At 47.3% G+C, this 23428-nt stretch overlaps 1 protein-coding gene across 1 annotated transcript; it reads right to left on the bottom strand.

The window, feature by feature from the left end:
- Positions 1–1230: 1230 nt before the first annotated feature.
- Positions 1231–2507, bottom strand: LOC120391940 (E3 ubiquitin-protein ligase ZNRF4-like). Its single transcript, XM_039516206.1, has one exon. It carries the CDS (start codon positions 2218–2220, stop codon positions 1318–1320), a length of 903 nt encoding a protein of 300 aa, XP_039372140.1. The 5' UTR covers positions 2221–2507; the 3' UTR covers positions 1231–1317.
- Positions 2508–23428: the final 20921 nt, after the last annotated feature.

The raw sequence follows: 23428 nt of genomic DNA, 5'->3' as shown, positions 1-23428 counted from the left end.
CTGAAATTCTTCACCTTGGGTAGGAACATAATGCCTGGAGAACACTGCACAGTAGGAATGATCTGTTAGAATCATCCTCTCCCATGTGGGAGGGGAGATATCAGCCCAGGTTGGTTGACTGAACCTGCTTTCTGCTTTAAAAACAAAAAGCCCCACCTTTTTCTTTCTACGAGTGTGATCATCTAGTGGATGTCAAAGCACCTGGAGCTACGAGGCCAGAGCTTTTTGTCATTAGAAAATGGAAATAAATAATCTAAAGTAAATCACCATTCAAAATAAAATCAGCAGAACTTGAAATTACTTGAAATTACATCCATCTGTCCATCCACGCAGAGCGAAACCAACGATACGCTATTGACCGATTGGCAAAAGCACGTAGGTTCCATTTAAGGCACGAAAACAAGTGGTCAGATTTTCCAAGTGCGCAGAACACTGGATTCGTGCTGGGTGTTGACTGAGCTCTTCTGAAATTCTGGCCTTAAGGGTCACAATGGGAGCTGCTGGCCACCAAAAATCTGGCAGTGTTGCCGATTCTCATGATTTTATTGCAAGTCTCGCAATATTTGTTGTTTACCTCAAAGCTCCGACTGCTGGAGTCAAGGGATTGAAAGAGAATCTCAGCTTTCATTTAAATGTCTAGCCCTCATGGGGGCAGAGGAAGATTTAAAATGTGACTCCAATGTCAGAAACTGGAAGGTGAATAAAAAGATCCCAAAAGTTTATTATTCAGAAATATCTTATGATCTGTAAGCCAATCTCATGATTTTGGGGAGTGTTCTGACACATGAATTTTTAAAGCCTAGGGCTGACAATGGCTCTGGCTTAGCTGTGGGGACGGAGCACTTGAAATTTCTGGCTTTGAGCTCTTTGGAATACCTGGCTACATGAGCCTGATATCCAGAGGTTCTCATTCTCCCACTGAATTCAGCTGGCGCCGTGGTGCTCAGAGTCTCTGGCACTCAATCCCTAAAGAGCTGCACCTTCAGTGGGCAACCCCTTGTTGAACTATCCCCTTTAAAGTATGCCCAGTGGTCCAGTAGGGTTTTGTTAGCCCTGTAGTTAATGAAAGACTCACCTATACTAGGCGACTGATTGTTACTGGCCCCATGGGCTCTGCGTAAAATAGGTTTCACTGTATATATTTTCCTCCTGGAGAAAGCTACAGGAAATGTTAGTGATGTGTGTGTGTGTGTGTGTGTGTGTGTGTACACACCAGAGACTTCCAGCAGCTGTGATCTCAAACTCATTTTATTTTCCCTCATCTAAAACGTTTTACACTTGCAGAGGGACATTTCGATGCATGTCCATGTCAAAGGTCTATCTGGCAACAGTCACTTGCTGTTTGCAGATTGGACAGGTCTTACACTGGGGCTGGATGAGAAGCCACGAGTCTATGCACGTGCCATGATAGACATGAGAACAAGGGAGGATCTTCAGCTGGTCTCCTTCTTCATACTCGGCCATACAGATCACACATGTAACGTACTTGTCTCCCGTTTTGAATGTGCTCACGGTTATCTTCTGGCTCTTCCTGCACCATCTCATGCAGCCCACAACCAGCAGGGTGCACACGATCATGCCGATTGCTATGCCAAACTCCTGGATGAAAAGAGAAATCATGCGTTTGGAGCAATATCCAAACTGGAGATCCCAGTAGTGCCTAGCAGTGTCCCCGATGGAGAGCTTTGCATTGTCCCAGCAGGGATTATGATAATGTTCAGGTACCACTAGAGTAACATGAATGCCTTTTTCAGAGCCCATAACCCTTCTCAGCTGCTTGGAGGCTGATTCCCCAGTAAAGACGGAAGGAATTCCAACCTTCTGCCTGATTTCTTCAACATTGGTCACCATTGTCACCAGTTTCTCTGAGTTCACGTTGTGGACAATAGCAGCTTGATAGCCAGCTTGCTGAGCATGAAGGATCTTAACCCCCAGCGGGCAGTCATACCTACTTATGAGCGCGATGAAGGCTGCCGAGGAATTGCCGCCTGCTGGTGGACCCCCGATAGGGTGACAGGCGTTTGCAGGTGCTGCCTCAATCAGATAACCCCTCAGGCCCTCTCTCGGGACAGGAGGCCCCAGGCAGGCAGACAACGCTCTAAAATCTGTGCAGGTGGAGTTCTGCTTGTAGACCACATAAACAAAGACTTCAGCCATGGGCGCCTCTAAGAGCAGGAATACAGTGATCAGGCAGAGAGGAGTCGGCAGCAGAGACCACATGCTGGCAGCTGCTGGTGGTCTCTCAGTGTGCCGACCTAGTTCCTATCTAATCGCAGCCGTTGGCTTCAGGGGACTCTATGGGGAGCAGTAGGAGAACTCAGCTCTGCTCATCTTCTTTGATGGCATCAGAGAGACATGCTCAAGCCTTCTAAGGCAATAACGACGACAGGATGAGGCGGGTTATTGTCTCCCAGTCCCTTCCCTTAGAGCTGCTGTCAGCAGCTTTTTTCACTGCCTAGTCCAGCTGTATGGCTCCCAGCCGATGCCTCCTTTCTCATTAGCTGCACGCAGCTGCCCAAGTCTTTGTGACATCACTCACTGGCTGCTGTGTTTTTCCCGGACCCTATCTCTGGGGCCCAGTAAGAGACAAGGCTTTTGTGCGAGGGAGGGGGGAGAGAGAGATGGGAACTTCAGAAGTGCAGAAAGAAGCAAGAAGAATGAGATGCCCCCTGAGATGCCATCCAGCCCTGAAGGTGGAAGAAGGTAGTAGCAAGCCAGAAGTCGTTAGTTTTAGAAGATGACAGGAAGCAGCAGGAGCCAGAGCCTCTTAGAGGGCATGGGCTAGTTGTGAGAAGGAAAACTGTGAGGCTGGACAGACACCATAGTGATGGGCACGCTTCGAAAAAGCCTAGATAGCAGGGTGGTCTTGTGGGAACATCTGAAGGACTGAATAGGCCTCTAAGCTTTTGGAAGAGTTTATTCTAAAACCTGAACCTCCCTTCATTTTTCATATGAATTTTTGCCCGTTGGTGCATATTTTTGCAAGCCTGTACCGGGTTTGATGCATATCCTGGTGTGTGTTTTTGCAATATTGATGCTGGGTTGGGTGACATCATCTTATATTACAGTAACACCTTGCGATGCCAACCAAGGTCAAGGCGCCATTATGCCAGAGGCTGTGCAGACACACAGTCAGAGAGAGTCCCTAGAAGCCTCCTACATTCTCCAATTCATCTGTGATCAGATTGGCAGAGGGTCTGGAGAGTTCAGATGCAACTGCAGGCAAGGAGCGAAGCTTCGTTCCTAATATAATCCTGCAATCGAGGAGAGAAGCATGCAGCACAGAGATCAAATGGCTCATCGGATTTCAAGGAGTTTATTTTATTCTGGTTTCCTTAATACTACCCTGCTATTACTTGTTGAGGTCTCCAAGCTCTGTAATTGTTACAGCCATGGCATGCGTGTAAGACTGGGAGGCTGAGCTGCCATTAGGTCCATGAGTGGATTTGTCTTTAGAAATTACCATTCTTATTGCTTCATATTAGAGTAACGCGTCGGGTGTGTTTACACAGCCCGCGACAGTGAGCGTCCCAGCCTGGGTCAATCAGAAATGGCTTTCCCCAGAGCCAGCAATAGATCCTGGGTCTCCTGAGTCCTAGTCCAGTTCCCTACATGCTGGCCTGCTCTCCCTCCCCTAGGGAAGTGGTCTCTAATAGGAATAACTGGGTCAGGAAACCTAATAGATCTTTCCAGGTTCTATGTCAACATCTGTCGCAACAGCTGTTGCACAGAGAAGTTGTTAGGCCAGGGTGGCATCATAGGGTGGATAACTAGTGCCATTAGCAGGAAGGTTTGGGGCAATAAGAAGACTGGTGGGTTTAGAGCGTAACTGGAAAGGGGATCTGGGAGCAGAAAACGGAGTGGGGAAGGGACTGAAGCAGAGAAGAGGCCAGCATTTGGGGGAAATGGACACAAAAGGCACGGAGCAGCAAGTGTAAAGCTGGAGGGACGGGCGTCAAAGGAGGGATCCTTTCTGGGAGGGGAAGGAGAAGTGGGTGGAGAGCAGGAGTGAGAGAGAGGGGAAATGAGGCCAGGGTTAGAGTATGCAGAAGAGAGGGTCTAGGGGAGCGAGGAAAGGGAACAGATGCTGAGATTTTCAATGGAGCTGAAGGGAGTTAGGCACCGAAATCCCATTGAAATTCACTGACGCACATGGTTTGCAAGAGAAGCCACTCAAGGAACATGCTATATTCCTTACAACCAGCATTTAGGATAAACTGTATCTCCCCCTGCGCCCCCGGATATACTCAATGCAAATCAGCGTGAGTCATGCATGCGTGTGTTAAATATGTTGCAGCCACTCCTGGATGTGTCCTCTACCCATATCCTCTGGGGTCTGTGCAATCTACTTCCTCAACATAATTGCGACTTATTTAAATGTCAACAAGCCACACATGGGAGGCAGCAGTTATATGTGAGAGCAGAGCAATTACAGGGAACCGGTCCCATTTCACCACTTGAACAAAGATCCAAACTAGAGGAAAGGAAGAGACCATTTACCTCTCTATTAACCGATCACTTACACTTCCTATACCGTTCTCTTACAGTCCATTGTTGGGCTGAAACCCTCTGTAGACACAGAGACCCAAGACCAGATATTGCTTTCACTTATCCCCGTGGAAATCCTGAGCGACTCCTGTGAAGTCCATGGAGTTACTCTGGATTTACACCAGTGTAACTGCCACCAGAATCTAGTTCACAGGACACTGGCCCTGCCAGGAAGATTCAATCAGCAACTGAGATATTGAGGTGACTGGCGCTGTCACAGGGACATCATTGTAACTCTAGCAAAGATTGTATTTCTGGCCTCAGATCCAACGTGAATTGGAGCTGCTTCAACGGTGAAATAGATCTGGATGTTTTATTCAAAGGCTTTTGCAGCACTAGAAAAGCAGCCCAGCCAGGTGTGTGATGTGGGTTCATAACTAATGTGTCTTATTGTTCCTTATGATTTGCATTATGGTTGTATTTAGCATCCCAGCGGGGTGCATATATATTAGGTCCCTTATCCTACATTCTGGACCATGCTGCTTCTCTGTGTTTATACTGAACTCATAACGCTAGTGGTGAGAACAGGTACACTGGAATAAAATGACTGACATTCTCCTGGCTTTCTGGGGACTTCCCTATTTCTCACTCCCTGTGCTCATAAACCTAAATTCACTGCATGTATCCAGCAGCAGCCGGCTTCCAATGCAGACTCATAGCTAGGGCTGACCGGAAAACAAGAATTCCATTTCACACACACATACACAAAAATCGAGTATTGTGCCTTTGTTTTCATTTGGCATTGGAACAAAATCTAGGCCTTTTGAATGTTTTATTTTTACCCAAAAACCCAGGAAGATACCCAGCTCAGGGTAGCTAATCGGTTTAGGGTACTTACCTGGAATGTGTGAGAACCTGCTTCAAGTCCCCGCTGTGCCTGATTTGGGGCCCTGTCTCTCAGTTTCGCCTGTTGGTGCCATTTCACTTTGTATAAATAAATGATCATCGGGGCAGAAGTGTAGCCCAGTGATTAAGGCACCTACCCAGACAGTGGGAAATTTTGCCTATTCTGGGGTCTCTCTCTCTCCATCCTGGATCTGAGAAACTTTCTCAACAAATTGGAATTTTCTGATGAAAAAACATTTTGTCAAAATAATTTCGTGACCACCTCACCCTAGAGGTCTCATTTAGCAAGGGGCGTGTGTGTGTGTAGTATGTCATAGATAAAATGTATATCTTTACTATTCAGTAGGGTGGTTTTTATGATTATGGTGATTTGTTGTAGAAGGCTGGGGGGTTGGGGGGGCTTTTGATGATCTCCAGATGAAAACCATGTCATTATAGTGCTAGCAATAGTTCAATCAGTGGGTGTAATTCACCCCACAGGGCAGTCAATAGGCAGACCATGGGCCAGATCTGCATTGCCAGATGCTTTTGAACAGACCCCAAAGTCTTTTTACGTACTTATTATTATAATGACTGTTCTTAGTTTTTAAGTATTTTCTCTGGAGTCTGGACCTTGATTATACCTGGGCCAAGAAATTTGGACTGTGACAAAAAATAATTGACTGCCCCTGTGCACACACTGACTAATCTGCTCCCTGATCTGTAGCAAACAATGCCTGGGTGGAGTCCTGCAGAGCCTCATTGAGGTCAATGGGGTTCTGCAGAAACATAAGGTTCTGAATGGAGGGAAACCACTGTAGGATCGGGGGTTGAGTTATTGTGTCCATCTAAAGAGTGATGCTTTGATATAGATTCATAGATTTTCCGGCAGGAAGGGACCATTATGCTCAACTAGCCTATAACTCACCCGACCACTTCTGCATGTTCACTTTCACTGTAGTGTAGTTCCAGATTCTCAGCCAGGGCAACTCATTGTAGCTAGATGGACTTCCGTGGATTGATGTTGCTTTACGTCAGCTGAAGATCTGGCCCTCTATCTCAAATATCCATTAGCGGGAGAGAGAGAGAGTGCAATTCTGGGCTCATATACACCAGCGTAAATTAGGAATAACATCACGGAAACCATTGCACTTACCCTGTTGGGAAGGAGTCAGAGAAAGCCAGAATCAGGCTCAGAGAAAGAAAGCAAGATTTCCTTGTGCACTACAGTCCCTGTTAACTCGGTTACTCCCTCGCCCAGTGATCCCGCTCACTTCCCTCCCCACAGCACATGCACGTACAGGGGTTTCCCCTGCCCCTGTCTCTCACTTGCATTTCCCGTGGGAGGAGACCAAATCCCCCTGCCAGGTTATTACAGAGTTACACGCATGATTATCTTGTCTCAGCGGATTACATGACGGTCACTTCTGGACCTGCTCACATGTACCACTGATCTGCAGAGATGTTTCTTAACAGTACAGGTAAAAAGTGAGTAGCCAGAAGTAGCTCTGCTGAAGTCAGTTGCACGGAGGGCGATTTGAGCTCCCACATCTGGCAACTGGACTCCTGTGGTATCAGTCTGCTCTGTAACCAGTGAGTGCCAGCAAAGGGTTCTTTTTTCTTGATGATATTTGTACCAGAAAGAAATAATATCTTTCCCTATACATCCCAGGATCTCAGGCCAGTTGGGATGGTAAGTATCCTCCCCATTTCACGGATGGGAAACTGAGGCACAGGGAAGGGACGTGACCTGCCGATGTTCACACACTGAGTCTGTGGCAGAGATGGGAGTAGAACTCGGGGCCCTGAGTCCCGCGGCGCCATCCCACATCTTACACTGCCTTTCCCTACCACTACACATCTCAGCACCTGTGCCCAGGGCTGCCCAGAGGGGGAGGCAAGAGGGTCAATTTGCCCCAGGCCCCGAGCCCCACAGGGGCCCCCACCAGAGTTCTTTGGGGCCCCAGGAGCGGGGTCCTTCACTCACTCCAGGGGGCCCGGAAAACTCTTGCGCGGCTGGGCGCAGGAGCTTCTTCTGCTCCCGGTCTCGGCGGGGGGTCCTTCTGCTCCGGGGCGGAAGGACCCCCCGCTGGCGAATTACCGCCGAAGACGGAGCGGGACCCGCCGCCGAAGTTCAGCTCGGTCTTCGGCGGTAATTCGGCGGCGGGGGGCCCTTCCCTTCCGGGACCCGCGCCGAAGTGCCCCGAAGACCTGCGGCGGGGGCCCCCCTCCTCCGAATTACGCCGAAGACCGGGCTGCACTTCGGCAGTGGGTCCGGCTTCGGCGGTAATTTGGTGGCGGGGGGCCCCGCCGCGGGTCTTTGGGGCACTTCGGCGGCGGGTCCCGGAACGGAAGGGCCCCTCGCCGCCGAAGACCCCGGGCCCCCGGAATCCTCTGGGCGGTCCTGCCTGTGCCTCATGGTTTGGGGGAAATGGGGATCACAGACCTCTGAAATTCAATGTGACTAAAAAGTTTTAAACTGCTTCAGTCCATTGCTCCAACCAATGGTTTGTATTATGACTCGCTATTCCGTTGACTATCACTCCAGCCTCTTGCAGGCTTTCTTTCCCAGGAGGGAGAGTTTATTGGCTGTTGGGAAAGCCTGGGGTGCCTGGAAGCATAAATCTGTTTAGCAACCTTTGATTTCCCCTCCCCTCTGTGGTCTAGATGCCCCATTTCTCCTCCTGCCCCCCTCCACTGCTTCTCCGCTTGCCACTGCCTCATCTGTCTCTCCACACACAGGGTCAGGGGGGGTTATTTGCACCCTTCCGCAGGGGAATTAGGCCCCTCGAATCCTTTCACTGGCTTTTCCCCACCTTCTTGCCAAAGTCCTGTCCCCTTCTTCCTTCTCTGCCTTCCATGCTCCTTCCCTGAGCAGCCAATCCCCGTTTGTTCCCGCTCCACCATCCCCCTCCCTTCCCAGGAGAAGCTCTCTGCATTGTTGTGACAAATCAAATTACCCCGTTGTGTGCCTGCCCTCCCGAATACATGGTGCAGCTAAGCTGTGAATACAGTTCCCTGGGGTAATCTGGAAAGTACAAGTTGTTATTACTCAGTACAGTAGAACAATCAACACAGATTCTGTAATGCAGTAAGATGGATTGAAGCTGTTTAAGACCAGAGGAAAATGGAATCGCTGCTGTCGGAAAGGAGTTTAGCCCACACAATCCAATTCTAATGAGCGAGGAGGCCAGAGCTAAAGCCTGGATCTGAAAATCATCTAATTTGGGGAGTGGGAGTGCATACGGGAATCCAGACCCAGATCTAGATTTTGCATTGCCAGATGCTCCTTGTAGTCACAGCAGCTGGGTCTCTGCTTTGGTCTCTTGCTCACAGGAAAGAGATCACAGACAACAATATTACAATCTTTCAAAAGCCAGAGGCAGAGCGTGGATAGGCTTTCACCTGTGCCGTGTTGGGCTCTGAACTGCCATAACACATCATTGTTGATTTTAAAGCATGGTCTACATTCTTTGGGACTCTTCTGGGAGATGGACCGATAGGTTATTTGATCAGGGCCGAGCCTGAAACACGTGTCTCCCTGTAGAAAGTCCACTTGGCATCAAGCAATTCTGCCTTCATTGCACTCATCCATAGGTATGACTGCCCGTCAGGTGCCAACCACTAACAGCCTGGGATGAAGAAGACACTTCCACTGCAGGTCAGGTATTCCATAATTAGACATTATGGCATTTCCTACACATCTCTGAAACATCTCACACTGGCCAATGCCAGAGGCAGGATACTAGCGATTTCTGTGTTCCAAACTGTCCCTAGGATTTTCCATCCAGCGTCTCCTCTGTCCTAGTTCCCTCTGGACCCAAAGACACACTCTCACCCCCTCTATATCTGGGTTGGGGCTGATTGGACCCATCCACCAGGGTGGCTTAGTAGTGGCTTGAGTCTTAATTTAGGCTTTTAGCACCTGAAACTAGAATGACTCTGCAGAGGAGTCTTGCATGTGACTACAGGACCTAAGTTCTGGTCTACACACAGAGTTGCTCCAGTTTAACTAAAGGTGTGATTTTAAACCAATTTAGGTAAACTGGTGACAATTTGGATGCCCTGATATCCGTTGAAACTTGCCGTCTATCGGTTTAGCTTGAACCTGTACACTAGGACTGGTCTACACCCAAACTGGAACCAAAATAATGAAATCATTTTGAACTCAAACCTCTTTTGATCTTGGCCAAAGTCTGTTTTTACTCACTCAAGTTCAATAAAAGTAGGACATGTCACCCAAAATCAGAGTGCCCACCCAGATTTGCACCAAAATAACTGGAGGTGCAGGTACAAAAGTTGGAATGTTACTTAAGAATGATTAATATTGTGTTTGGGTTTGTTACTCGGGTGCTATTTCTGTACCGTATAATGGTCTGACTAGGCAGCAGAGCATAGCCACCTAATAGCCTTTCTAACAGATGGGGGAGGTAATATCTTTCATTGGGCCAACTTCTGTTGGTGACAGAGACAGGCTTTCAAGCTACATAGAGCTCTTCTTCGGGTCAGAATGTGTAACCTTTATGCCTCAAGTTCATGGGGTTCACCACCAGCAGTTTGAACAGGGCTGGTCAGACTGGGAGAACCAGATAAGTCACACACCGACAGTCAAGAGGCTTTGGGCTGCCTAGAAGTTGGATCTTTTCTGCTCCTGTAACTTAGGAAGAAAGCCTGGCTTGTTGTGACGTGTAAGCTCAGATGAGTCTAAAGATGCATGTGTGCTGTGCGTTGTTTTAAAATTCTTTTTTCTCCAATGCTTGGTTCCAACTGCTAAATAAATAGACTTTGTTTCAAGAAGGCCGTTGGTTAATCTCATTGGTCACAGATTCCTGAAGGGAAGACACATAAGAACATAAGAACGGCCATATTGGGTCAGACCAAAGGTCCATCTAGCCCAGTATCCTGTCTTCTGACAGTGGCCAATACCAGGTGCCCTAGAGGGAATTAACAGGGAATCACCAAGTGATCCATCCCCTGTCACCCATTCCCAGCTTCTGGCTAACAGTGGCTAGGGACACCATCCCTACCCATCCTGGCTAATAGCCATTGATGGACCTATCCATGAATTTATCTAGTTCTTTTTTGAACCCTGTTATAGTCTTGGCCGTCACAAGATCCTCTGGCAAGGAGTTCCACAGGTTGACTGTGCGTTGTATGAAGAAATACTTCCTTTTGTTCGTTTTAAACCTGCTGCCTATTAATTTCATTTGGTGACCCCCAGTCACCACAGATGCCTGAGGCCCACTTTGGGCAGGATGGCAAGCAGTCGGTATAAATGAGAGAGGGTTCGCAGGCCATGTCTGCGCTGCAATCAGAGGTGTGACGGCCAAAGCTTTTACAATAGCAGTGTACAAGCCTGGCCAGGGGCTTACACTTAAATCACTACAGTGACACTGCAGGAGCCCTTCAGTGTAGAGACTTATTACAGCAACAGGAGGGGACCGTTCTCCCCTTGCTGTAGTTAATCCACCTCCCCGATAGCTCGGTTGATGGAAGAATTCTTTTGTCCTAACTCTGTCTACACCAGGGGTTAGGTCGGTGGATTTTTCACATCCCTGTGTGATGTAGCTGGGTTGACCTCACTTTTGAGAGTAGATTTGGCCTGGGTATATACTAGAGTGGCTAGATTAGCTGCAGTTTTACTGAGGGGTAGCTCAGTGGTTTGAGCATTGGCCTACTAAACCCAGGGTTGTGAGTTTAATCATTGAGGGGGCCATTTAGGGATCTGGGGCAAAAATCTGTCTGGGGATTTGAGCAGGAGGTTGGACTAGATATCTCCTGAGGTCCCTTCCAACCCTGATGTTCTATGATTCCACTGTTATTTGAGCTAGATAGATAAAAGCTAGCTTGGGTGTGTCTACACCTCTGATGGCAGTGGAGACATACCTTCAGTGAGGAAGAATCATGAGGTTCCTCCCTGAGATAGGTAATGGCAAGGGGCTAGACATCTGAGGAATGAGACAAGAAAGGAAACAGAGGTGTGGCTAGCCTTGTAAAGATGGATTAAAACAATTCTGTTATTTTGGCTCCACTTTGTAGACAAGGCTTTGTTTAGAGAAGAACCAATATAAAACAGGTTTAAAGTGATACCAAATTGTCCACACAATGGTTTGCACAGATTTAAATTACTTCTTAAACTGATTTAATTTAAACGGCATTAATGCAACTTGTGTGTGTAGACAAGCCCCTAAGGGTGCATCCACACAGGACAAAAGCTAAAAACCTAGTGTGTACAAGGCAGTTGTAGTTTTAACACATTAGCAGGTTGAGGTAAACGCTAGGCCAGGGGTTGGCAACCTTTCAGAAGTGGTGTGCTGAGTCTTCATTTGTTCACTCTGATTTAAGGTTTCGCGTGCCGGTAATACATTTTAATGGTTTTAGACGGTCTCTTTCTCTAAGTCTATAATATATAACTAAACTATTGTTGTATGTAAAGTAAATAAGGTTTTTAAAATGTTTAAGAAGCTTTATTTAAAATTAAATTAAAATGCAGAGCCCCCCCAGACTGGTGGCCAGGACCCGGGCAGTGTGAGTGCCACTGAAAATCAGCTTGTGTGCCGCCTTCGGCACCCGTGCCATAGATTGCCTACCCCTGCTCTAGGCTCTCCCCGTTTCGCTAGTGAAGACAAGGTCTTTTATACGTCCCTTAAAGCTGACCACATGGTCAAATTCCATCAGGCACAGTGCAGTGTTCTGCATCATTACCCTGGGAAGCCAACCCGTGCATTCTCTACGTGAGTTCTGCGAGGGAGCATTTGCAATCACAAAGCATCACCTTCATTAGCAGAGGTCCGTCTCCTCCCCTTTACCATTTCACCCGCTGCTGTTGATTAAGTTTCTCTTTGCTGCTCTTCCAGGAAGCCACAGGCCTGTTGTTTTGGAGAAAGCCTTAATTTGTTTACTCGGGCATATGTTCTGTCTTGTACGATGATGCTTCACAGCTGGTCTCAAGCAGCCCACGGCAGAGGAGCACCAGCGGATTAAGTTTAAACCAAAGGAAGCCTATCAAAGCCATCCTGACGTGCTAATCCAAGTGCAAGCGCCATGATATTGATGTGGCAAAGCGTGTTGCCCTATTGTTGCAGATAAGCATCTTTATGCTTGTTGCCAGTCCCCTCACAAGCTAGGCACACTTGTGGTTTGTTTGTGCGTATCGCGGAGCCATGAAGATTTAAAGATTAAAAAAACGAAAAGAAATCCCCTCCCCGACCAGTTTAGAATGCAAAAGCTTTGAGCAAGCAAGAGCATCAGCTGTTTACTTTGAAATGCTAACTAGAAGGCAGCCTGGAAAGCTATCACTATCAAAGGCTAGACATGCCCTTTCACAGTGTATTGGCATGCCAGTGTCAGCCATGTCTGTGGGCAAATGCAACCGCTCAGGCACCCCTAGGCTGGAGCTGGTTCCTTGCCACCGTACATTTTGTTCATAATTTACAGCAGGGCGTGCTGCCAGTTGGACACTTGGTGGCCAGATTGTCCCAATCACTCGGCACCCAAGAGGCTGAGCTCTTTTGAAAACCCGCTTGCTTCTTTTGGTACCTAACGGGGACTGGTGTCTGCTGAGACGTAGCAGAACTCTCTCCCTGGAGGTACTCGCTGCAGAGCTGGGGGAATGTGTGCATGCCAGGGACTTCGCGGACACAGACCCACATTGTGTAGGAAGGCATCTGCCGGTGCCTTCTCCCCCAACACCCACAAATAGCTGGGTGTAGCCCAGTCGCTTGGATGCTTCTGACGTAGGTTCCATCTTGGTGGTGTGGATTCCATCCCGCAGCTCTCTCGCAGGTTCTGTAAGCAAAGCCCTTTTACTCTGGCTCTTTTGTGAGCTCGGGATGGGCCCACAGAGATCGGTGCTGTGCGCCCTTTGGACTGGGGGATCTGAGCCACAAAGTTGAAACCCAGACTGACCCAGGGCTCAGGGTGTTTAGAGCTGGGGATGTGGTTTAGGGTCACCGTGTCATTACCCTACATGTTGATGTTATGAGCCAGATTGTGCTGGATGGAGATGGCCCAGAACTGAGAGGCACGGCGGAGCTGCATCTAGGAATCCCCAGGTGGCACCATGATCCAAGGAGGTACCGTCTGTCTTGGGGATCCCAGGCAGTGACCCACTGCTACTCCCCTTAGAACGATGCAGCGTGTGCCCAGACATTTGTACCCTCTTCCTCCCTTGGTGGGTGCAGTGGTTCCTTGTGCTCAGTCGAATGTAGGGAGAGGGCATGAGTGGGAAAACAAGCTCCTTTTGTCCTCCCTTTCCTTGTGCATCCATCCAGGAGACAGGCATAATCTAGCCCTAGATGTGCTAAGAAAAGTCATTTAGCTGCTTCAGATCCATTGTCAAGCTGTTTTCTCTTTTTTTAAAAAATGATCCTGGTTTAATTTGCCTGTTTGCAAATGGCTCCTAAATAATACACTTGTCTTTGGCCAATTGATCGAAAGGATTCTCCTTGTGCATCCAAACGGTGACATTTGCCTCCTGTATTAGCTGCATTTCTGGGGAATTCGTTGCTCTTTTTGTTTTTAAATGATTTTTTTTTCAGGTTGAAGCCGAGCCACATAACTATAGGGATGGAATCAATAGCTCACAGAACTGATAAAAAATTAGCCAGGTTTAATAAAGTTCATGCATGGCTTCCTATCACAGATGTATATCAAAAGGAAAACAAATATATTGACAAGCTCTCCTTAGAATAACAGCTATCAGTCACTCTGTGAAATAACCCTATTGTTCTGATGGTTATGGGAGCCAGTATTGATTACAGCTACCAGGGACAAAAACCAAGACTTCTGGGTACTCTCCCCAGCTCGGCCACTGAGTGACTTTGAAGATGTCAGTTGGGCAAAATTTTTCAAAAGTGGCCACTAATTTTATTGTGCCTTAGTTTTTAGGTGCCCGGTTTGAGACTCCGAGGGCCTGATTTCCATGGGTGCTTGAGCACCCGCAAATCCATCTGCAGTCAGTGGGTGCTGTGGGTGCTCAGCAGCTCTGAAAGCCAGGTCCTAAGCCTCTCAAGAAGGGAACCCAAATTGACTTTTGAAAATGTCACTTCTTTATTCCTTAGTTTTCCCATCCTCAATGTAAGGTGCGTGTGTCGGGGGGGGAGGGGGTGTCGAAATATCCATCTACCTTCCAGAGCTGGTGGTAGGGTTACTTACATAATGTTTGTAAACTGCTTGGAGCTCCTTGGATGAAAAGAGAGAGAGAAATGTTATTGGAGGACACAGTTAGTCATTGTTGTTTTATGAGGACGGCCAGGGCCCATTTCTCAACCTTTAAAATCTTTACCCAAATCTTAGATGACCTGATTTTTTGTATCTGCCTCTGAAACAAGTTAGACGGAGTGAAATTCTGACTAAGTACCAATTTGCCCTGTGGAGATTTTCCCTTCTGATGCTTCTCGTAATCCTGGCCTCCTTGCCGTAAGCGAATAGAGGCATATGGAGCATCTAAATTTACTTAATCAACGTTCTCATTCGTCTTCATTTGCTCCGGCCGAAATGGACAATGGACACATGATTGTCCTTTGAAAATTACTGGTGCACAACCATAACTGCTGCTCCATCGATGCTCCATCTTTCTGGAGTGGAGAAACAGTTGCACCTAATTGTACATGGTTTGAGCATGTGGCATCCAATTCTGTGTGCAGCTGACAACAAGGGCATCTGGCACACTCAGACCTTCTGAGAACATAGCGAGCTGGGTATGGACGCAGAAGGCCCTGCAGTGCGACGTGCAGTCAGGGAGAGATAGGACTCAGCTGCAATGAACATTAAGGGGATTTTTTATCGAGGCAACTGCCCACAGATAGACCCTGTGGTTCTCGCTGCCTGTACCACCCAGACTGGCTAATGCAGCCTGTGGTGGTTAATGTCAGGATTTCCCCAGGTCCCGGCACAGAAGCAGCAACCACGGCCTAAGTTGCTGATTGCACTGCATAGGCGCTCTATAGATCAAAGCTTGGCCTGTGCCATGTGCACCCATTTACACTAGTGCAAAGGAAATCCGAAGGGGAGCACTTTATGCTCGCTTTGCACGGATGTAAGTGGCTGCACAAAGGCCATGGTGCATCAGGCCCCCAGCCTTTGAAGAAGACTTTCTGTGAGAAAGTTGGACACAAGAGACTCCAGTCTCCCATACCATGCCCACTGCAAGCCCTGGCTCAGGGACCCATCTGGGGGCCCAGCTTGGAGCGAGGGGGGGCAGGCCCAAGGCACACTGCACTACAAGCAGCCCTCATCAGATTACTGTAAAGCAGACTCTTTGTTTTGGTTCACACTGGGGTTCATTTAGGCCTCTGGAGCCCAGAAGCCAGAGGACCAAAATGTATCTTAAAGCTACCTGTGTCTTCCATCCTTCCTTCCTCTGTCTGTGCTGCACCTCCAGGAGGCAGAGGACTGCACCTGAGCCAGAGGTTTTCATACCATTGCACTGATATATTCACTTGGATCCATAGATATTCTCCTGGCTGAGGAGCTCCCTGGACTGTTAATGTTGATTTTCAATAAGTCTTGGGACACTGGAGAAGTTCCAGAAGGCTGGAAGACAGCTAATGTTGTGCCAATTTTTAAAAAGGGGAAAAGGGATGACCCAGGTAATTATAGGCTTGTCAACCTGACATTGATCCTGGGCAAGATAATGGAGTGGCTGATACAGGACTCGATTAATAAAGAATTAAAGGAGGGTAATGTAATTAATGAAAATCAACATGGGTTTATGGGAAATAGATCCTGTCAAACTAACTTGATATCTTTGTTTAATGAGATTACAAGTTTGGTTGATAAAGGCAATAGTGTTGATATAATAGACTTCTGTTAGGTATTTGACTTGGTAGAGCATGACACTTTGATTAAAAAAAATAGAACAATATTCAATTAACAGAGCACACAATAAATGGATCCACAGCTGGCTAAGTGGCAGGTCTCAAAATGTAATTGTAAACAGGGAATCATCATTGAGTGACGTGTTTCTAGTGGGGTCTCAGAGGGATTGGTTCTCAGCCCTACAATATTTAACATTTTCATCAATCACCTGGAAAGAAGCATAAGATCATCATTGGCAAAGTTTGCAAATGACACAAAAACTGTGGGGAACAGTAAATAATGAAAAGGACAGATCACTGATCCAGAGCGATCTAGATAGCTTGGTAAACTGGCACAAGCAATGCAGGCCATACTTCCAGGATGAGGGACTCTATCCTGGGAAGCAGGGACTCCAAAAAAATTTGGGGGTTGCTGGATAATAACCTGAACATGAGCTCCCACTGTGACTCTGGGGCCAAAAGAGCTCATGTGATCCTGGGATGCATAAACAGGGGAATCTCAAGTAGGACCAGCGAAGTTATTTCATCTCTATATTTAGCACTGGTGTAACTGCTGCTGGAATCCTGTGTCCAGTTCTGGTGCCCCAATTCAAGAAGGATGTTGGTAAATTGGAGACGGTTCAGAGAAGAGCCATGAGAATTATTCAAGGATTAGAAAACCTGCCTTATAGTGGTAGACTCAAAGTGCTCAATCTAGTTAGCTTAACAAAGAGAAAGTTAAGGGATCATAGACTTGATTGCAGTCTACAATATATATTTGTGAGGAGTAAATATTTAATAATGGGCTCTTTCATCTAGGAGAGAAAGGTCTAACACCATCCAATGGCTGGAAGTTGAAGCTAGACAAATTCAGACTGGGAATAAGGCGTAAATCGTTAATGGTGAGAGTAATTAACCACGGGAACAATTTACCAAGGATTGTGGTGGATTCTCCATCACTGACAACTTTCAAATCAAGATGGGAGGTTTTTCTCAAAGATCTGCTCTGGGAATTATTTGGGGCAGTTCTTTGGCCGGTGTTCTACAGGAGGTGGGACTAGATGACCACAGTGGTCCCTTCTGACCTTGGAATCTGCGAACCCATTCCTGTGTATACTGATGAGATTAGAAGAGGGGCATTTTTGTGAATGGGAAGTGCCATAAGAATCATGAGGCTACACTCCCTGCACATCTGGCTTGGGGCTCACCCAGTGGTTTAGGGTTAGGAAAAAAAAAGAGATTCCATCCCTGGGCAAATCCAGATGGAATGTTTCTCTGTGGGGCTAAGGCCATTCACACCTAGGATGTAGGGAGTCAGGCTTGCTGGGGCTGGCAGATGTTGCTCTGAAAGCACTTTGATGTAAAAGGAAGAGAAAAGAGGAGGGATGGTGCTTGTATTGGCTGAGGGATATTTAAGGAAATGTCAGTAAGACCCAGCAAATGCCCATTGTGCCTGTTCCTGATTATGTTGGGTATGAGTGGAGTTACTCCAGATCTACACCAGTGTAACTAAAAGCAGGATTAGGCCCAGTGGCAACATTCCATCTCCCTCACAGGTGACTACCCTAAGGGGGTCGATGGAGATCGTGGGTCTGCCTGTACCTTGCCCTGCACCTTGTGTGAGTGCTGACTCCAGTGCAAAGGGGCTGCCTTCTGATTTGGGCCCAGCCCTCACTGATTGCGCGAGGAGAGGGGAATGCAGAATCGGGCCCATTGAAGGAGTGCTGCTGAGTAGCTTTGATTCTCTGTGATGACTGCTCTTTCGGCGTCTCTGCCAGCATCCCTGTCATTTCTGCCTTGGGTCTGATTTCACTTCGATTCCCCCGCCAACTCCCACGCTGCTTCTGGGGCCAGACCCTCCCAGCGGGTGTCAATCAGAGCAGCGCCACTGACTTCAGCAGATCGACGCCCACTGAGGATCTGGCACCTGCTCTTTTAATGATCCACGGTCACCTTTCAATGGGTGATTTAATGGCTATAGCCCCTTCTTCCCCTTAATGAATTGAGAGGGAAGGAGCAGCTTTCCCAGCCGTGCATCTGGAAAGAGAAAATAAATGGAGGGTGAGCAAGTCCTGGGTGGGTGTTATTGGCGGGGACGCTAAGCATATAACATAATTTATCGCTTAAGTAACCTTGAAACAGCTTTCATTGTGCTGGAGCAGCCAGACTGGCACATCAGTGGGCAGAGAGAAAAGAGACCTCTCCTCCTATGATTCACTCCAGTGTGCACCTGTCAGAATTCAGCATCTGGTTAACCCCAAAGCAAACACCACTGTATTTTCCATTTCCTCCCCTTCCTCTCTTTTCCATACTCCCCACCTTCTCCCGCCCCACTTGCCACCACCAGAAATTAACATCTAGAATCCTCTTGGACAGCTGGGTAAGACATCGCTGGGGATCTGAAATGCAGGACAGGAAAGAGAGGCATTGGTGAGTGACTGGAGTGGCTCTCTGTGTGCAGTCACCCTCCAGTGACCTGTATGTGTGTGTGTGCAGGGAAAGTGTAATGAAGACCAGAAGGGGGTTTGTGTGTGTGTGTGCTTATGTGTGCAGGGAAAGTGCAAGCGGAGATCAGAAGAAAATGTGGGAGAATGTAACATAGACCAAAAGTGTGTGTGTGTGTGTGTGTATTCGTGCGTTAAAGATGTCAGATGGGGGGAGTGCCCAGATGAATATACAATAAGAACTAGTATAAAATTCGGGGAGTGGGTGTGGGTGTGCATAAAACACACCGGAGGCTCGTTGCAGGTTAGTGTATAATAGTGACAAGTGGGTGTGTGCGTGTGTATGGGGGCAGCACAGCACACCAAAGAGCAGAGTGTGCGAGTGTAGGTGTATACGCCATTGGTATAATAAAGTCGGGGGGGCGATAAAGTATGTGTGTGAGCTCGTTCTGAAAAAATCAGACTCCCTGTCCTCTCCTACAAACGTTTGCCCGTTACTGGATCCGGATTTGAGCCAAGCCTGTTTTACACCACTCAGATAAATGTGGTTTTTCCTTTTCCTTTTCCTCCTGACTTTGCACTTCCTGGACAGCCTGGCAGCAGAAATTCTTATGGAATAGGTGAAAAAGTCAGTTCCCAGGATTTATCCAGCCCAGCTTCACAGGCCCAAACTGCATCTGAACTTTCAAACCACTGTTTCGATTGTAAGCATTATGGGGCAGGGACGGTCTCTCACTATGTCTCTGTACAACACCCAGGACAATGGGGCCCTAATCTTGGTTGAGGTCTCTATGTGCTACTGGAGTAATAATAAGAAACAATAAAAATGACTGAAATGTTTGAGGTTTCCCCATCACTATGAAGATCAAAAGGAAGGTTATATGGCTGCATGTGGAATAACTAGCATTAAATTTGATATATGTATTTACACAATATGTGGGTGGTAGGTTGCCATGTTTTTTGTGGCACCAGACATATGTAGGTGGATAGAATCAACAGAAGAGGATTTCTGTGTGCGTGTGTGTGTTTGCAGGTATAGGGGATTTTGCACAATATTGTGTGAGTAATAATTAGAGCTGGGTGAGAATTTTCCAACTAAAGGTGTTTTCCACCCCAAAACTGACACCGTTGTGGGAAATGGCTGGTTTCAAAGAATCTCCTAGTTCAAACAAAATTTGAAAAACTAAGTTTCAAAATTGTTGAAATGTCCTGCTTGGACATTTTCCAAAATGAAAAGTTTTGAATTTTGGATCAAAACAAGATTTTGGTTTACAATGTTAGTTACTTTATTATAAAATAAAGTGGGCCTTTTATTTTATTTTTTTTTAAGAAACAGATGGTTGGCATTGAAATGAAACCTTTCCAAATTATCAAAACAAAGCATTTACATTGACCCAATCTGAAATGTTTTCAGGTTATTGGTTCATGGCATTTTTCAAGATTTTGACTTTTTGTCCCAATCTGGGGGTGTGAAAAACTTTTTAAATCTCAGAAATTCTCATGGGGAAGGAAAACTGTTTCCTTCCCAGCTCTCCCGTGCACAGTAAGGTCTGAGAAACAACACCTCGCTTGTGCTCACCAGGAAGCGTATCCAAACGGACTCCCTGTATGTGGTTGATGGGAAATGAAAACATTCAACACTGATCTCAAACATGGTTTCGATAAAAAATTCTCTTTAAAAACGTTGTGGAAATTGTAGCAAAAAATGGATCAATTTTGAACCTTGCAAAATGGGAACAGGTTCAAAAATCTCCCTAGAAACTATTGTACCACCGGCTCTAGCAACAATCTTGGATGCTCAATCTTGGATGGGGTGTGAGTGAGACTGTCCCGCCTTCCTCAAGGTCCCGAATTAACTCCGAATGAAGTCAGTGGTGGTTGGGTCAGGTCCCTGTAATGTGTGAATCTCATGCGAGGCACCGTGGACAGCGGCAGGATGGTTGGCCCCGTGGAGGCAGCGTGTTTAATCTCCTGGGGTGGTCCTTTAGCCTTAGCCGTCCACCCCTCAGCTCAACCCCTCTCTCCAACCAGGCATTCGCTGATCCCATTGTCTCATCCAGTGGGGGGATCTGTTCCATTCTCCATGCTCACAATGCACAATCCTTCCATGCCGATTAAAAGTCCTCTCACCGGCAGGTCTTTTCCCAAGGGATAATCCAAATCTCATGGGGTTTCTATTGTAATAAAACAAATCTTGCTCTCTGCGCGGTTCTCATTCTGGAGGCACGCCCGCCATTGGCGCAACCCGCCACTAACTCCTGACGACAAACGGCTCTTTCACTGGTGCTCACTAGACAGCGGGGGTCAAAGCCTCCCTCTTCGTGAAGCATTTCCCCAAGTGCTGAGCTCTGCAGCTGAAACAAAGAACTCTCCCCCAAACCCCCACAATCAGGCGCATCCCCAGCAAAGTGGCTGGAGAAGCCCTGCCTTTGTCTGATGCTTCCCACGGCAAAGCCACCTTGGACTCCTCTGAGGGCATCACTCAGTGTCACACACACCATGGTCACTAGGGTCCATCTGCACAGCAAGCAGCAGCAGCCTGCGGCAGTGAGTGTCAGAGGCTGGGTCTACAGACATGAGATCACTGGGCTCTACAAACAGCTGGGTGGATGTTCGGGTTCGGGCTGAAATGTGGGCTCTGAAGCCCACCTGTGTCTCTAGGTGTCAGAGCCTGAGCTCCAGCCCAAGCCTGGACATTGACAAGCCCTGCAGGCTTGAGTGTGTATGCCTTGGCTCCAAGACTGGGCTCTTGAGGGTGGCGGCGTGCTGTGTAGACGTACCCTAAGAACCCTATTAGCCCAGCTACTGAGTGCAGCTTTGACCTGTACATTGAGTTCAATCCCCGTCTTCAAATAGAGCCAGCTGTCTGGAGGAAACCTTGAAGAGGCAATTAAGGAAGCATCTGATAAAAAAAAAAGTCTCTGTTTAACCCAAAGCAGAGAAGCCAAGGGGATTGTTGACCCAAAGCCAATATACAGAGATCAAGGGCTTCTGTGCTGTTTTGCTGGCCCTCAAAGCTAACTGATAGGTCTCAAAATGTAATTGAGCGGGTTTGTTTCCAGTGGGGTCCCTGGCTCTATGCTCGTTAACATTTTCGCTGGCTGATGTGGGAGGTGAAATTTCCTTCAGCACAATTGTTGAGGTGCCTCCTTCTCCTTTGGTTTCAGAAGCACTTGGGTGTTTCTTTTCCTGCAAACTGCACAAGTGTCAGAGATGCGAGAGGCAACACAAAGCTTCTGATTGTGGCATCAGGGCTGGCTTCCCGCATAGACCGTTCGCATTGGTGGATGGTGTTCGCTAAGAGGGAACACATTCTGAAGGGTTGAGGTAAGGACAACAGCTGCCTTTGTGAGCTCGTTCTTGCCAGCTTTGCTTTCCACCGTTTTTTGTTGCTCCAGCAGCCTCTCAGGCATTTAGTAGGTTGAGTTCCTGTAAGCTGGATCTTTCTGCTTGAAGTGATATTATTTTGGCAAGTCATTTTCTTCCTGGAGCCGGGTTAGGAAATGTCTGGCCTTGATGGAATTGGCATATAGGGCCTTACACACCACCTGTAACATATTTTCCATATCACAGTAACTATGCTCAGCGTGTATTAGAGCAGGGGTAGGCAACCTCTGGCACGCGTGCCGAAGGCGGCACGTGAGCTGATTTTCAGTGGCACTCACACTGCCCGGGTCCTGGCCACCAGTCCGGGGGGCTCTGCATTTTAATTTAATTTTAAATGAAGCTTTTTAAACATTTTAAAAACCTTATTTACTTTACATACAAGAATAGTTTAGTTATATATTATAGACTTATAGAAAGGGACCTTCTAAAAATGTTAAAATGTATTACTGGCACGCAAAACCTTAAATGAATAAATGAAGACTCGGCACACCACTTCTGAAAGGTTGCCGACCCCTGTATTAGAGATAGACTCTGCTGTGTTTCTCCATACATGAAGAATGGAGAGATAGTTTAGGCCTGGTCTCGCTCTGTTGTCACTCTCTAGACTTCAGTGGAGTTACTCCTGATTTCCCACCCAGGTAAGTGGGTAAAGAATCAGATTCTTTTGAGCTAAAACAGCCTTTATTTTAGATGAAGAACACAACAATACAAGAGGAGACAAAAGGAATGTCTGCCTGATGGAGAGAGAGCACCCAGTGTGCACATCCTCCAGCAGTCTGCCCTTCGCTCGGAGGATAAGAGGGCGGCTGAACTCTGAACATAGGGGGCGTGTGTTCAAATTAGGTCATGTCTGAACGTGATCTTGAGGCGTCACGTTAACTAACACTGATAAATATGACATGGTTGACAAGGACAAGTCAGCTGACCGCACGTGACCATAGTGCACCCATACGGGTTCATGGTGACCAGTTGACATGGTATTAAATATGACTTGTCTGTGTCTCCACTGACTGCAAAATCCTGCTAACATCACATTGGCTAACTGGACTCCTCTTCTGCAATGACCTAAATTTCTGGTGAAGACAAGGAGACTGCTTAGAAATGTAAAGGTGCACTACTCAAATCCCCCAAAGGCACCACAATTCCAGAGTGACACCACAGAATACATGATGTCCAGATACCAAGGTGATGGGCGTGGCATAAATGCTTAGACAGATGGAACCAAAACGCTAGTGCTGCACATCCGAAGTTTGGGATATGTTTGGATACAGATTTATGCAGAGTCCAGCTTTTCTCTGGTTGGCAGCTGGTGCTGCTTCTTAAATGTGTTAACTTTGCTCTGCCTTAGAAGGCAATTCTCTGGAGGCTTGAATGATTTAGGATGGGACCCACAAAGGTACTTAGGGGCCTGCATCCTGTTTTTAG

Source organism: Mauremys reevesii, linkage group 26 (assembly GCF_016161935.1).
Source record: "Mauremys reevesii isolate NIE-2019 linkage group 26, ASM1616193v1, whole genome shotgun sequence".
Taxonomy (NCBI): Eukaryota; Metazoa; Chordata; order Testudines; family Geoemydidae; genus Mauremys; species Mauremys reevesii.
This window is presented reverse-complemented; position numbering and strand designations above follow the sequence as displayed.

Bases quoted from the DNA above. Each gene is read 5' to 3' on its own strand.
- LOC120391940 (XM_039516206.1), bottom strand. From the start codon at position 2,220: ATGTGGTCTCTGCTGCCGACTCCTCTCTGCCTGATCACTGTATTCCTG.